General features: G+C 38.7%; 6 protein-coding genes across 6 annotated transcripts; 3 read left to right on the forward strand and 3 right to left on the reverse strand.

Moving 5' to 3' along the window:
• Positions 1-546: 546 nt before the first annotated feature.
• PHYBLDRAFT_137897 (hypothetical protein) lies at positions 547-1,857 on the forward strand (the record flags this gene model as incomplete). Its single annotated transcript, XM_018429897.1, has 3 exons — positions 547-615; positions 825-885; positions 944-1,857. The coding sequence occupies 3 exons, from the start codon at positions 547-549 to the stop codon at positions 1,855-1,857; spliced, it is 1,044 nt and encodes a 347-aa protein (XP_018298378.1).
• A 256-nt stretch (positions 1,858-2,113) lies between these two features.
• On the reverse strand, positions 2,114-3,061 carry PHYBLDRAFT_178545 (hypothetical protein). The gene is made up of 4 exons (XM_018438002.1): positions 3,042-3,061; positions 2,881-2,911; positions 2,260-2,818; positions 2,114-2,184 (listed from the first exon to the last, which is right to left on the reverse strand). Exons 1-4 carry the CDS (start codon positions 3,043-3,045, stop codon positions 2,173-2,175), a joined length of 606 nt encoding a protein of 201 aa, XP_018298379.1. The 5' UTR covers positions 3,046-3,061; the 3' UTR covers positions 2,114-2,172.
• Positions 3,062-3,161: 100 nt separating this feature from the next.
• On the reverse strand, positions 3,162-3,917 carry PHYBLDRAFT_61391 (hypothetical protein; the record flags this gene model as incomplete). Its single annotated transcript, XM_018440799.1, has 3 exons — positions 3,162-3,289; positions 3,367-3,511; positions 3,609-3,917. 3 exons carry the CDS (start codon positions 3,915-3,917, stop codon positions 3,162-3,164), a joined length of 582 nt encoding a protein of 193 aa, XP_018298380.1.
• Positions 3,918-4,134: 217 nt separating this feature from the next.
• PHYBLDRAFT_160990 (hypothetical protein) lies at positions 4,135-7,025 on the forward strand (the record flags this gene model as incomplete). Its single annotated transcript, XM_018434328.1, has 12 exons — positions 4,135-4,266; positions 4,326-4,460; positions 4,532-4,678; positions 4,740-4,912; positions 4,968-5,062; positions 5,116-5,313; positions 5,368-5,461; positions 5,537-5,629; positions 5,704-6,036; positions 6,106-6,181; positions 6,238-6,839; positions 6,911-7,025. 12 exons carry the CDS (start codon positions 4,135-4,137, stop codon positions 7,023-7,025), a joined length of 2,193 nt encoding a protein of 730 aa, XP_018298381.1.
• Positions 7,026-7,466: 441 nt separating this feature from the next.
• PHYBLDRAFT_99199 (hypothetical protein) lies at positions 7,467-8,756 on the reverse strand (the record flags this gene model as incomplete). Its single annotated transcript, XM_018444087.1, has 5 exons — positions 7,467-7,730; positions 7,793-8,129; positions 8,181-8,308; positions 8,364-8,468; positions 8,541-8,756. Coding segments are annotated over 5 exons (1,050 nt in total), but the record flags the coding sequence as incomplete, so codon positions are not given.
• A 2,391-nt stretch (positions 8,757-11,147) lies between these two features.
• PHYBLDRAFT_160992 (hypothetical protein) lies at positions 11,148-13,142 on the forward strand (the record flags this gene model as incomplete). The annotated part of the gene is made up of 4 exons (XM_018434329.1): positions 11,148-11,180; positions 11,652-11,739; positions 11,777-13,033; positions 13,078-13,142. The coding sequence occupies 4 exons, from the start codon at positions 11,148-11,150 to the stop codon at positions 13,140-13,142; spliced, it is 1,443 nt and encodes a 480-aa protein (XP_018298383.1).
• Positions 13,143-13,389: the final 247 nt, after the last annotated feature.

Here is a 13,389-nt window from a genome sequence, read left to right on the forward strand (position 1 = left end):
AGTCGAACGCAATATAGAAACTCACCTGAGTGAGCCTTTGATTGTGGAAGATAATCTCTATATGGATGCAGAAAACTTCTTGCATGATGATCCATCGCTCGCAGTATTTCTAGCAGAAGTCTCTCGCATATAAGGCAAGGCGGACGTTCCCCGCCTTATTCACCGGCCTTTGTTTTCATTCTCAATCTTTCGCCCAATTATATTGTACGTCTTCCACTATTTGTATATAAAGTGGCTATTTGATATGAATTTATATAAAAACAGGTTTATCTTTATGTATATATATATATATATATATATATATCAAATTATCTCTTGTGATGCTTAGTCAAAACATGCCACATTCAAAACTTCCTTTATTCATATTTTTTGAATAATATATGTATATATAGATTATAACTCATAACAATCGAATCAGCAGAATATTCGAAATCTAGTGCTGATTATAGCCAACCCTCTAATAAAGCTGAAAATCACCACACCTATGGCAAACAATGGTGTGTTCCTTGGTAATAGAGCCAAGAGGAGGCTATAAGGAAAAGAAGGATGCCAGCCGCTGACATTTCAACAGAAATCAAGGTCCAAACAATCAAGCTGAGTCATGTTTCTACTCCTGTGCTATTGTTCCTAATTTGATGAACCTATTTGTGTAATATATACATATAATCTTTGAAGTTAAGTCCAAGTCAAACTCAAACCAAACAAGTGAAGAGTTACTGACCTTAGTCTTACTAGTATTGAAAGGGTCAATATTTGGAAACGTGACTTGAGTGCAATAAAGCTGATTGCCTATAATGACAGTTAAAACGGTTTGTTCTTTCAAGCGTTGTCCAACCCTGTTTGCTAACTTGGGTGGCACCAACAACTCACGCATTGTAGTGTATGGTAAAATGGTATGTATCACGTGAGACAAACCACAGTATTTGTTGGACTCATTTGCCAGTTTCATTTCAACGTTCCTTCCTCCTCTCGTTCTCCCTCGCCAGCCAGTGCTGTCCAGCTTCGTCCTTCTTTTCTATTAACTCAATAAGCATGGAGCCCTCACTGATCAATCAAACCAGAGGCGAGTCTGATCTAATGGAGATGGATCGCACTATATTTCCGTCCTACATGAATACACTTGGAAGACCATCTAAAGCTGGATTACTGAGGCGACAGAGCATGTTCAATTACTCTGATCGATTCAATGACGAGGTTGACTCTGGCTTTACTATATCTCGTCCAATTGCTCCACCCCCTTCACCACAAGAACCATCAATGCTTGATTCCTTGTTTGGGGCCTCATTGTCCGCTAAACTTCAGGCTGTGAGTGCGAGTAATGACGGCACTGTTTTTCACAAAGACACTCCTCCAGTGGAACACAGAGCTTTTGAGAGTACAGAAGAACACGCGCTAACTCTGGATAAGCTTCTCCGTCGGACTTTCACCCAGCAGAGCAGAGGTGTTATGAAGATCAAGTCAAAAAGACCAGTGTCTCAATCATTCGCATCACAGCATGGAAAATTTATTCGCAGACGACGTACACGCACTCGACCATCCAGGATCCCACTATCAGCAACTCGTATTCAACAAAGATCTAGTATCCAAAATGCTACGAATGAATTGGCCGATTCAATTTCCATGGTTCAGATCACGCCTGAGGATGAACAGCTGCAATGGTGCCATGGTGTGTCATCGCCTTCCTCATGGAGGGCCGACGCCATCAAACAAAAACTCAAAGGTATAACTGAAGCCGCCGAGAAGATGGACCAACTCAAGCGGGCGAGGGGACAATCACAAAACTCGACAAAGCATAGTGATCATAAAATTGGGAGCGTGGAGACAATTATCCAAGATTTGCACGAAATGGGTCTTTGACCTTTTTCTTAAACCTCTCTACAAACAGCCCTTCAAAGCAAAAAAAAAACTAAAGCATCAAAAAAACCCCCCACTCCTCCCCCCACCCCACCTAACCCCCTTTTTTTAATGTACATATACTGGCATCCATAAACAACTCTTCCCTTCATGTAATAAAGAACCCCCTTGGCTCCATCGCATTTTTCCCATATTCTATCTCCCAAAAAAGGAATTCATTCTGCAGTGCAGAAATTGATGCATAACTAAAGCATATTTTGATAATATTTCTACAATTTATTGAATCGTAAACAGTAATAGTAGTTTGAGAAGTAGCGTTTACTTGCGGCTCTAAATAAATCAAAAGATAAAATCCAGATTAAATATTATTTCTCACGTAATTTAATTAATAAAAAGAAATCTTACCTTGATTTTCTTGACGTAGAACTCGAGTTCCTTACCCTCAAGAATGTAACCGTCGCAACGACCAGACTGGCCAGGGCGGGAGGCAATAACAGCATAAAGGCGACCGGAAGTGAACTGGTCATCAAGGAGGGTTTCGACAACAGCATCGGCCTTGCGGGCAGCGATCTTCTTTTGGACACTGTTAGACTTCTTCTCAACGGCAACTTCTTCAGCATTGGCCTTCTTCTTGCCAAGAGAGGAAGCGTAGTGGGCCTCATGCCACTGACGGAAGGGGGTAGCATCAATCTGGACAACAGCACCCTTAACAAGAGTGTTGGTGCGAACCAATTCGTTGTTGGAGGCATTGTAAACGACAGTCAAGACACGGGTCTTGCGGGCAATTCCTTCGGAGCCCCAAGAGAAGTTGCCAGACTCAAGACGGAGAGCTCTGTGCTTAACATTACCACCACGAACGCGAACGACGTGAATGCGTCTGCCACCGAGCTTGGTCATGGCTGGGGGACGACCCAACTCAAACTTTCTCTTCTTTCTGTACTGAGCGCGCTTGGCACCGGTCTCACTACGGAGATAATAAAATTGTGAATTTGGTGTGAAGTTGAAATGGTCGAATGTGACACCTACGATCGCTTGTGCCTGGAGTCACGGCTGATACCTTTTCGACAAGAAATTAATATTAAAAAATGAAAATGGTGTATATATTGGAATCCACGACCCCTCAAATAGCATATAGATAGATGGATGTGGATTTCATAGTATTTTCTATAATGGATGTCATGCCATACCCATAGTGGATGATGAAAAGGAGGGAGCTATGGACTAGCGGAGTGATTGTCCAACAAAGGTTCGGTGGAGACTATCGTGACTCTCTTTCCATTTTAGTGCTTTTAAGTCTAATGCTTTACTCATGGCTTAACAATTCGCTCAATCGCAGGCACAACTACCCAACTACCCAATGCCAACAGTCCTGCAATCAAAAACACAATCTTGTATACGTTGTAAAACAGAAATCCACCATACAGTTTCTCTAGAACTAATTATCGATATCAAAGATTAGACAATCTCATCATTATAAAACCCAGACAAACAATCATAGAGGGGAAAGCTTACCGAGATTATAAACAACAGGCTCAATAGTCGTTGTATCCTGAATAGTAGACACACCTGTATGTGTACCTGTCACGACCACCCAATAGTTTACTGTAAAATCATCTGACAAAGATTCAGCTAAATGTTCATCGCATCCAGACATAAGCTCCAAAATAAAATCAGTGGGTGTCTATCCTCATATCTTTGTCAGTTGTTGATGATTGTAATACACGATAAAGATGTTTGTTCAATTGGTCTCTTACAATTGCAGGATATGAAAGTCTTAATTCATAGTTTGATCCCCTTGTCAGGCCCGCCAATTGATAGAGTCGATGGGATGATACAACCGAAGAGTTGGAAGGATGAATAGTTTTAATTGTATCGACCAATGTAGTGAAAGGTGGGATCAAAACTGAGTTTGGCTGAATAGTTTCCCCAAATATCGAACGTGTTTCAAAACTACATGCAGGAATGTTTTGGTTGACTTGAAATATAAGCTTTTCTGTGTTGGCAGATGTGTTTCTTGCACATAAAACAAGAAACAACCCACAAATCAGGTTGATGCATTTCATTATTTTCGAGGCTCTTCCTTAAAATAAAAGCAAAAGATGGAATGGAGTATTTTTTTAATAAAATAAAATAAAAGAATATAATAGAATAGAAATGAAGTTTAGTGAAGTAAAGTAAAGTAAAGTAAAAAAAAATCCTAGCTTTAATTTAATATAGTGGCTTATCATTGGCTACTTAAACGGTTCCGCAGTTAGCTAATTTCTTTCATTTATCATCGCAATGTCATCCCGTGCACTTCGACGATTACAGAAACAGCAGCTAGAGATTGAAGAACCTGAGATTTCAGAAGAAGAGAGCGAAGACGAAGTCGTAACTCAAGCACCCAAAAAAGCACAGAATTTGTTTGCACTGGTAAGCCGTAAATACGTACTTGTGAACTTCCTGCATTTTACTGATGTTCACTTTCATAGCTTAATGGAGATGACGAGGTAGAAGAGGAAGAAGAAGAGGAAGAAGAGGAAGAGAAGGAGGTGGAGATTAAAGATAAAAAAGCCGTGGCTGTATCAACAGAAAATCTAAAAAAGAAGGCTGAAAACCGAGAAGAGGTATATTATGGAGTTTTTGACACGCCTGGAACATATTGCCTAATAGCATAAAACCTTATATGCTTTGTTAGGCTGCTGAGCATGTATCTCCAACGACCTCTAAAAAGAACAAAAAGAAGAGCAAAAAGAAGAACAAAAAGGTGCAGCCCAAAAAGGATATATCAGATATTAGTATGCAGGAACTTGATGCAGCACTCAAGGAAGTGGGTAACAGGCAAGTACAATAATAAAGAAAGAATGACTTGAATTTTTTTGGAAGAAAGAAAACTGATTCATTAGCCCTATAGCCCTCATGATAGCTCTTCCAAGATTAGTAGTGACTATGCCGCTATAGAGAAGTGTCGACAACTGATCACTATAAACACTCGATTTTTGGATGCTGAAGCAGAAATGAAGCGTATGTTTGGTTCTCGTGTTGTTAACACAGAAGGAAGAGGTGTTGGTGCTGGAAGGTATTTTTATTATCGCAAAGCCAAGTGTGGAGATTTATGCTATAATAATACGTAGAATTCTCAAAAAGTCAAAACTCTGTACACCCAAGGCTGACTGGAGACCTTATGCGAAAGATGGTCTATCCATGGAATTGATAGAGACCAAAGATGGTAAGTAGGTTATTTGGATACGTAGTCTATGCACTAACCTTGTATATATTTAGGAATCTCATATTTTGCATTTAAGCACCATGATCGTTATCAAGATATCCAATTGGATTTTTTAAATGCGGTTGCTATGCACGATCCTAACGGCCTTGTACTTCTCAACCGCCGTCATCCGTACCATGTGGATACACTGTTGCAACTATCGGAGATAGCAAAACAGAGTGGGGACTGGTCTATGGCTGGTGAATGTATTGGTGAGTAGAATGTATATGTGAAATGAACAATTATTGAGAATATTTGATCTATAGAACAGGCACTTTATGCATGTGAGCGTGCCTTTCATCCCCACTTTTCCTATGGATCTGGTAATGTGAGACTATCTTATACCCGATCCGAGAATAGGTACAATAAATGCAATACGTTTGAGAGCAGCCGACTAATCAAGCAATTATTTTCACTATCATCCTGTTCTTTAAGGTCTTTTTTCCTTGCCATATTTCGTCACATTCAATTTTTGACGCGTCGCGGTTGCTGGAGAACTGCATTTGAGTTCAATAAACTTTTGTTTAGGTAAGTTAGAACATTAGCCCGCATAAGGTATTCTATATTTGACTAACCCTGCGTAAATCATTGGTGACACCTAGTCTTGATCCCACTGCTGACGCGCTGGGTGCTATCCTATCGATGGACTACTACGCGCTTAATGCAAAAGATTATGATTATGTTCTTCGTTTGACATCCGAATGGAAAATGGATGGAAAAATTTATCCCACTTCGCTTACTTCCCTGCCCAATTTTGCGTTCTCGTCAGCTTATTCCAAATTCAAGCTATCAGGAGAAGCAGAAGGAAGAGAATCGGAATGCTCCAAGATGCTTCAAAAGGCTATTCAAAGGTTTCCCTTAGTAGCATCTCGTTTGTTGGAAAAGTTAGGCGATTCTGAGCCTTCTATGCATTCATCTGATCTCTTTAAAGAAAAGTAAGCTTTTTTTCTCTAATATGAAACCATATGTACTCATTCTTTCTTTCTTTTTTACAAAAAAAATAGCCTGACAAATAATTACTTAGATCTGTTGATTTGGACATTCGTAGAAAGAAGCGATAGTTTATGGAAAGAGCCAGAGGTAGTCTAATCGAATTCAAAAATCTGTCAAAGTTACTAATACTACTGTCTATATAGGTGATTCAATGGCTCAAGTATAATATTAAAGCTGTCGTTCAGATGCCAGCTAAATCAAGAATATCCGCTTATACTCGGGTACCTTGTGTTGAGAAAGGAATTCCGCTGAGTATTTCACGCCACATTGTTATGGCAGATGTCCAAAGACTTCTCCGTTATCTACCCTCCTCCATCACTAGCGCGAGTTACCACATGTATGACCCTCTGCCTCCACCAGATTCCATATCTTCCTATGATATCAATGAAAGAATGTCCTCCAGAGGGAGAGGAACCCAAAATAATTCCGCGCCAGGAGGTTGGATTGCTGCAATGCAAGACTTGTTGCGTGGACAAGGACTAGGAGGAGGAGGGCGCCAAATTACTCCAGAAACAGCAGATATGGTTCGCAGGTTGATGGAAGATATGAATGCTGCTCAGGACAGACTTCCGGGTACTTTCCCTGAAGATGATGATGCAGATTTTGAGGAAGCTAGTGAAGTTGGACATGGGGTTGGGTATGCAAATGAGGATGAAGATGAAGATGACGCTGATAATGATAACGAATTTGATGATGAAGACCATGAAATTCATGATGTTTATGATTCTCATCCCCCTCAGCTCGGGTATGTTATTGGACAATATTGCTTTGAATAATTTATAATTTATAATGATATATATCTAACATTTACTATAGAAACACTCCATTGACTACTGAAGAGCTGGGGCAGATCCTGAATGCAGTGGAGGACGACGATATGGATCTCCAGATTGCACTAGCACAAACATACGAACAGAACCGTCGACACTAGTTGACCTGCGTTAAACTTCGGTATTTTATGCTGATTGATCTCTGTCATTTATATACTGTATTTCCCTCAATCTAATGCTAGTAACAGGCATATTAACTTGCCACAAATAAAAAATGTACCAGAAACATATTTGATAACATCATATCTACCCTAAGTATCCCTGTTCTCGTTACGTGGGGTTGAAGAAGAAGGACCTGGACGTCCACTGTTAGAATGATTGAGTAAGGAAAGAGAAGATAAAGCACCTATGATGTGATTAGCGGCATCCCCGGCTTGTGATAGTAGACTATGGTCTTGAATATCATTGTGGTGAGTCGTTGGTGCCAAGGATGATTCGGGTTCTGCTCCTGTTGCTGTTTCTGCTTCAGGTTCATGGAGCGTCGTGTTTATGTCGTTGCTATTTTTTTCTGATGAAGCCTTCGCTTTGTTTTCGGTCTTTAGGACTGTTGTATTATAACTTTTACAGTTTTTACATTTGTGGTAAAAAAAGTGATACTTAGCAACCGACTTTTCTTCACAATCATTACAGAATATATATGAAAGATAATTTTCGTATTCAGCTGGCATTGGTTGGCGCTGCAGTTCTTGGTCCAATCGATTAAAGTAGTCTTCCATGTTACAAAGAGACTTTAGACATGTGGGGCATTGGTAGGCCCTCTGAAGATATGTTTCGTAACAGTGCTTGTGAATGCAGTGACCACACGGCTATGGTAGCATTTGATTAATAGTCATAAAAAGAAACTATAGTGTTTACTATTATAACTTACCATAAATATAACTTTGGCTGTACTTGTAAACATGTATTCCCCACAGATTGGACAATCAGATTCCAAGTTTCTTTCTATGCACCTGTGTTTATCCTTTATTGAGATTACCATGCATATATTGCATTTCATACAATGGAAGAAGTCTTCGCCGAGTCCTTTTCCTCGTCTGCAAATACCGCAGTCATCACAATGATAGATTTCCTTGTTTGGAATGTTGTCCCACAGTTTACACTTGTCGCAATAATATGCTGCCATTTGCTCTCCACACTTGTGGCAATCCTTTCCTGCTGGCTGGATGGTTTTGCACAGCATACATAACATATTTTTTGTCTCGACGCTAATATGATAATTGAGTCAATGATTATACTATTCTTTTCTATTGACTTACCGAACAATTGCGTGATCAGACGCCTCGTCATGACAAAATCTGCAAACGAATATCTTTTCACAGCAAGCTGCCTGTAGTTTACAATTTCGCTGGTAATGTTGGCAGCCAAGGATACCATCTTCCTTTTTCTACTGAATATATAAGTAAGAGATACTCCATAAATTAGAATAAATTACTAATTACATGGTAGGATACTGCGTAAATGTCTTCTGTTTGGACTTGTGGTTGTTTGTTTTTGTGTGTATCTGCAGTTGGTGTAGCAGGAAGTACACCGTGCGACATGAGATGCTAATAAAGGATATGTAAGTTTTTCGTTCTTTTTGATACATAAGGCTAGACTTTTTGGTAGATGGTAATTACCTGCATCATACGCGCTTTTTGTTTTGGATCGACTGAAGTGTCATGTTGAATCTGAATGATCTTCTTACGTAATTCAGCCTGGTCAAGACTGTTTCTCTGTCGATTGGTGCCAGTTGATTGATGAGCTTCACTCGACTCGTTGTTTCGGTTCGGTTGTTGACGTGTTTGGTCCTCCGAATTCAGACGATCGCTCTCCTCATCATTCAGTATATTATCTTGCTCATAATCATAATCAGCATCTAGGTCGTGGTATTGCTGATTAGAAGATGAATCCATGGAGTGAGAGAAAGTTGAACAAAAATATGTAAAGAAATGTAGAAAGAGAAGGAAAAAGAAAGATGGAAAAAGGCAGAACCACAAATGGTCGAAAATAAGGGGGTGACTTTGAACAACTTGTATTGAGTAGATCTTAGAATCCCGCTTCCGAATAGTTCAAGAGATGCTTGAAGAGCTCAGTTAATAGTTTTAATACAGATAAACTGTGTGTGCTACGCCTCGAGCACTATAGCTATTGGGGATCCATGGTTGTAACGATGACATGCTTTATTGTCAGCTTAAAGGCAACACATGGGTTAAAATGAGTAAAGTTACCAAAACTATCTCAATTCCTATTATTAAAATGTGAAATACTCCTAAGTAGTGGTTTGTATCTACCTGTACCTCTTATTTTCCATACACATACACACGACTACTTCACCCTTTCTGTCAAAACAATTACACCATCTATAACCATTCGTACAATCTCATCTTCCATTAATGACGTCACTTTAAACTATTGTATTATATTAATCCTACTTCTGGTTATGTGGTCTTAAGCAAACAATATTTCATACACTTCTTTAATTTACTGGAGCCACACCCCCCTTTTTTTTGAGATTTTAACACTTTTATTTTATTTTTCTTTTGCTTTATTTTTCATGAAAATCGTGCTTTGTTTGTTAACCAAACTCCGGTGAGGGGATCCGTTCCACAAAGTGCCAGATTCCGGGTTGTACATAACCACTTAGTCAGTGTCACTTTGAGTATTCTCTGGTGTGTTATCAAAAAGTCCAGGAAGAATGTAACCGATTAATGGCTGTATTGTATTTAGCAATAAGAAAATGTATGTTTTCATATTAATATTTGGTAAGGATTCTTTTTTTTTGGTTTTTACAAAAGTCATGCTTTATATATATAAAGAAAACTTTATGTACCTATCTATGTACATATGTGTCTATTTACCCTTTGTTGTTGCTGTCAGTGCATATTATGATACAAATTCAGCAATGTCAGGATCTGCTTAGATTAAAGAGTGTATTTAGGAGCTCCTTCTCACACAAGCAAATCTCACTTTATAGGATTTATTGTGCTTGTATCACTAGATATAGCCATGTCATATTTAGTCTGCCCAATTCTATCCAATCTATGCTCATAAAGATGTTCTCGTTAAATATCGTTATTTAATAATGATATAAATACAACAGATCTTGGGATCTTTAAGCAGTATCTATTGTATTCTATGCTAAATTGGCTCTATATATATATAATTCTAGTGGTTGGTAGACAAAATATGATGTTATTCAAACCTAGGAATAAGTGGAATGGTGGATCATAAACAGGTTTCATAGTACAATGTTTCTGACTTAATTATTCCTAGCCCATAAAAGATAAATGAAACATGTTAGGGATTATGTGCAGTAAGACTTTATGAATAAATGATTTATAATAAGAATTCAATAATAATATATATCTCTTGATGTTTCTTCTCAAGTAGTACAACATTTACTAGAACTCTGAATTCTTTAAACTAAAAGAAGTCGATAGCTTGAAAGATGTAGACTAATAAATTCTAATAGCCTAAAAACATCTTAAGCATCCTTTTACTGCCAATAATAAATTGGACAGTTATTTTTGCTGAGATCTTTACTTATTTTCGTTTACTTTTGTTATTTTTGACAGAATAAGAAAAAAGGCTAGCAATCAATGTATCCAGTCCAGCCAGAATTAGCAGCTTAATGACAGAATTAGTTCTCCCCATCAATAACCGCAAAGAAGGCAAAGTTATCAACAAGTTGTTCCAATTCCATCACCGACAAATCCCGGCCAAGGTCCTTCAACAAAGGCCATGCCTATTTTTCAAAAAATTGGGTAATAATGACTGCACAAGGTTTTACCCAAGTGCCTATATTATCCTTACTCATTAATTTGAGGCAAGGAGCAAATCGGGGTCGGATTAGCACCAAAGTTTTATTTACTCGCTAAGCTTTTGTCAAGTTGTGGTATAAATACTTCTGGGAAGGATTGCCTCTCGTCTGTTATTTTTTTTTCATGTATCTTTACACGCAAAATACAAGCTTCCATAAAGACGTTTTATTGGATAAAATATATAGAGAGATAACACCCCCACATTAGATTAATCATAGTACTTATTTGAAGACATATTCATTATAAGCTTTCTATAATACTTTCTCCTTTCTTTGACGGTACAAGGTTTATAATGGATTGTTTTTACAGCACACAGTAATTGTATATAACATATCGTATCATTAACCTTATCAGTATATAAATTTCTTGTAGGAAATGAAGAATGTTTGCAATCAAGACAATGTTGATTGATGGCTCATTGCAATGATCAATGAACTCAAGATCATTATTCACTTAGTAAGATTGAAATCAGAATTGTGCGTGTGTGCGTGTGTGGTATTGGCCGTCAATTGTCTCTAGTTGACTAGATATTTATATACACCCCTAACGCCCTTTTTCATTAAGACTTTGTCCCCTTCCCCCCTAAAAAAGAAGTAGTTCTGCAGGTAAATCCAGGGAAAAATAAAGCGTGAAGAAAGAAAGGTATAGAGAGAGAGAATAAGAGAGGGGGTGGATTATAATATTCATACATTGACACTCTGACGAATAGAAATCATCAAGAAGACAAGCAGGAGGGTATATCCAAAGGTCTGTAGTTGATCATCCAAGAGATCCCCCTCTCTCTCTCCCTTTTTCCTATTACCTATTACCTTTTCTCTTGCTCTTCACACTTTATATTTCTCATGATACGTTTGCACCGTTTGTTGCATTATTTCTTGGTCCTCTTCTTTATATCTTTTATTTATGTTACCACTGTCCCGTTTCTAGATCTTCATGAGCCGCCAGTTCATCCGCCTCAAAAAGTGGTACATAAACCAGACACAGGAGAGAGATACCTTTCTTGGTTTCCTCAAGGGTAAGCAATTTATCTTTTCCTGCTATTTTCTCATCAGACGCCAGTGATTTTGCAAGACAGCACAGAGCATTTCGGAATGCGATGCGAATAGGGTATGCTACAAAACGAACGGTAATAGCACCTATGCTTCGACTTGGAAAACACCACAACTGGACTCCTTTTGAAGAAGCAGCCAGACTATACGAAGCCCAAGACAAGAACTTATTGCGGAGAATATGTGCTACTGAAGAACAGACAAATGAGAGCTGGCGAACAAAGCTTGAACCTTGTGAAACAATGCATGAGTGGACTGAAGTCCCTTGGTCAAGCATATTTGATCTCGCACCATTCAAGACAGAATTCAATATTACGATCCTAGAGAGAGTGGATGGTCACGGCTGGGGAACGCATGAATCGGTTCTCGGTAGAATACCATCGGAGGACGTTGTGGTGGTTGATCCACTGAGTTTTGAAACCAATGGGACCGAATGGGACACGACAACTAAAAAACCACCAGTTAAGAAAACTTGGTATCAACGTATGTTTGCAAAACCAGTACCCCAGGGAAGGCGGCAGTTGAAACGAGTAATGAAGCCATATCAGATTGACGCTATTAAGCATCGATTTATACAGTTTGGTGACATATCTTCATCTGGGAGATTCCAAACACGTAGTTCGCCTGGTCAGACAACTCTAAACCGTGCAATGATGAAGCATTTATTCTTGGCACCCGATCAGCTCAAAGGACTAAAGGTTGAGGCTGATAAAGTGATAGCTACTTTGGGTGGGCCAGAAGGATTCAACTCACTTCATTTGAGTCTCAACAAGTTAGTGGCGATGGATAGTAGATTTACTTCGAGATCATTAGAAGTGTCAGTGGCCGATCTAGATGCTTGGGAGCGCAAGGAATTGATGAATTCAGTTATGCTAGAGCTTGTTGGGGATATTCCAATCGACCAAGCAGTATCTGCTGCTATGCCGATTCGACCATCCTGGTTAAAGGAAATTTTTAATACCCAGAATATGACTGTAATGAACAGAAGACCAATGCTTGATGCATGTCTTGAATACAGGCAATCTGTTGATCCCCATTATCCGATCCATTATTTAGTCAATGATGTAGGAGATCCTGAAGCACACATTGGTCTATTTCGTCCCCTTTTTGAACTCTTTCCGTGTACATTTTCGCTCTACGAGATTAATCAATGGCGAATCACAGATATGTCATGGACACGACTCCACCCAGAGCTAAAAGACACTGTTGATTATGCTACAATGTTTGAGCCGATCTTGGATATTCTTGTGGCTTCTAAAGGTAAACTAATATTACCATCTTGCTATTGGCTCATATCCTCTTAGGTTATTCCTTCTTTGAAATGCCAGAAACTCCACTGACTCGTCTGATTGCATGGCAGCCCAAATGAAGAAATTTATACAAAAATGACATCCCTTGCATTAGAACCATAAAAACAGACATATATTATCATTATCATGTTTATGTAAATAGTAGCAGAATAATAAATTATCAAAAAAAAAAGCAGGAGAGTGCACAGATACTTCAATTTTTATATCTAATCTTCTTCTTCTTCTCTTGCTCATAAAGAAATATATATATATAGATTTCATTGTTGTAAAATTGCGGGCATATCAATGATGCAGCCGCTGGTTTAC

The sequence above is a fragment of the Phycomyces blakesleeanus genome, assembly GCF_001638985.1.
Source record: "Phycomyces blakesleeanus NRRL 1555(-) unplaced genomic scaffold PHYBLscaffold_1, whole genome shotgun sequence".
NCBI lineage: Eukaryota > Fungi > Mucoromycota > Mucoromycetes > Mucorales > Phycomycetaceae > Phycomyces > Phycomyces blakesleeanus.

What these genes read in the sequence shown, in the direction of transcription:
- PHYBLDRAFT_178545 (XM_018438002.1), bottom strand. An exon ending in GACTCCAGGCACAAGCGATC is followed by an intron (nt 2,819 to 2,880) that starts GTAGGTGTCACA and finishes TTATCTCCGTAG; the next exon opens with TGAGACCGGTGCCAAGCGCG.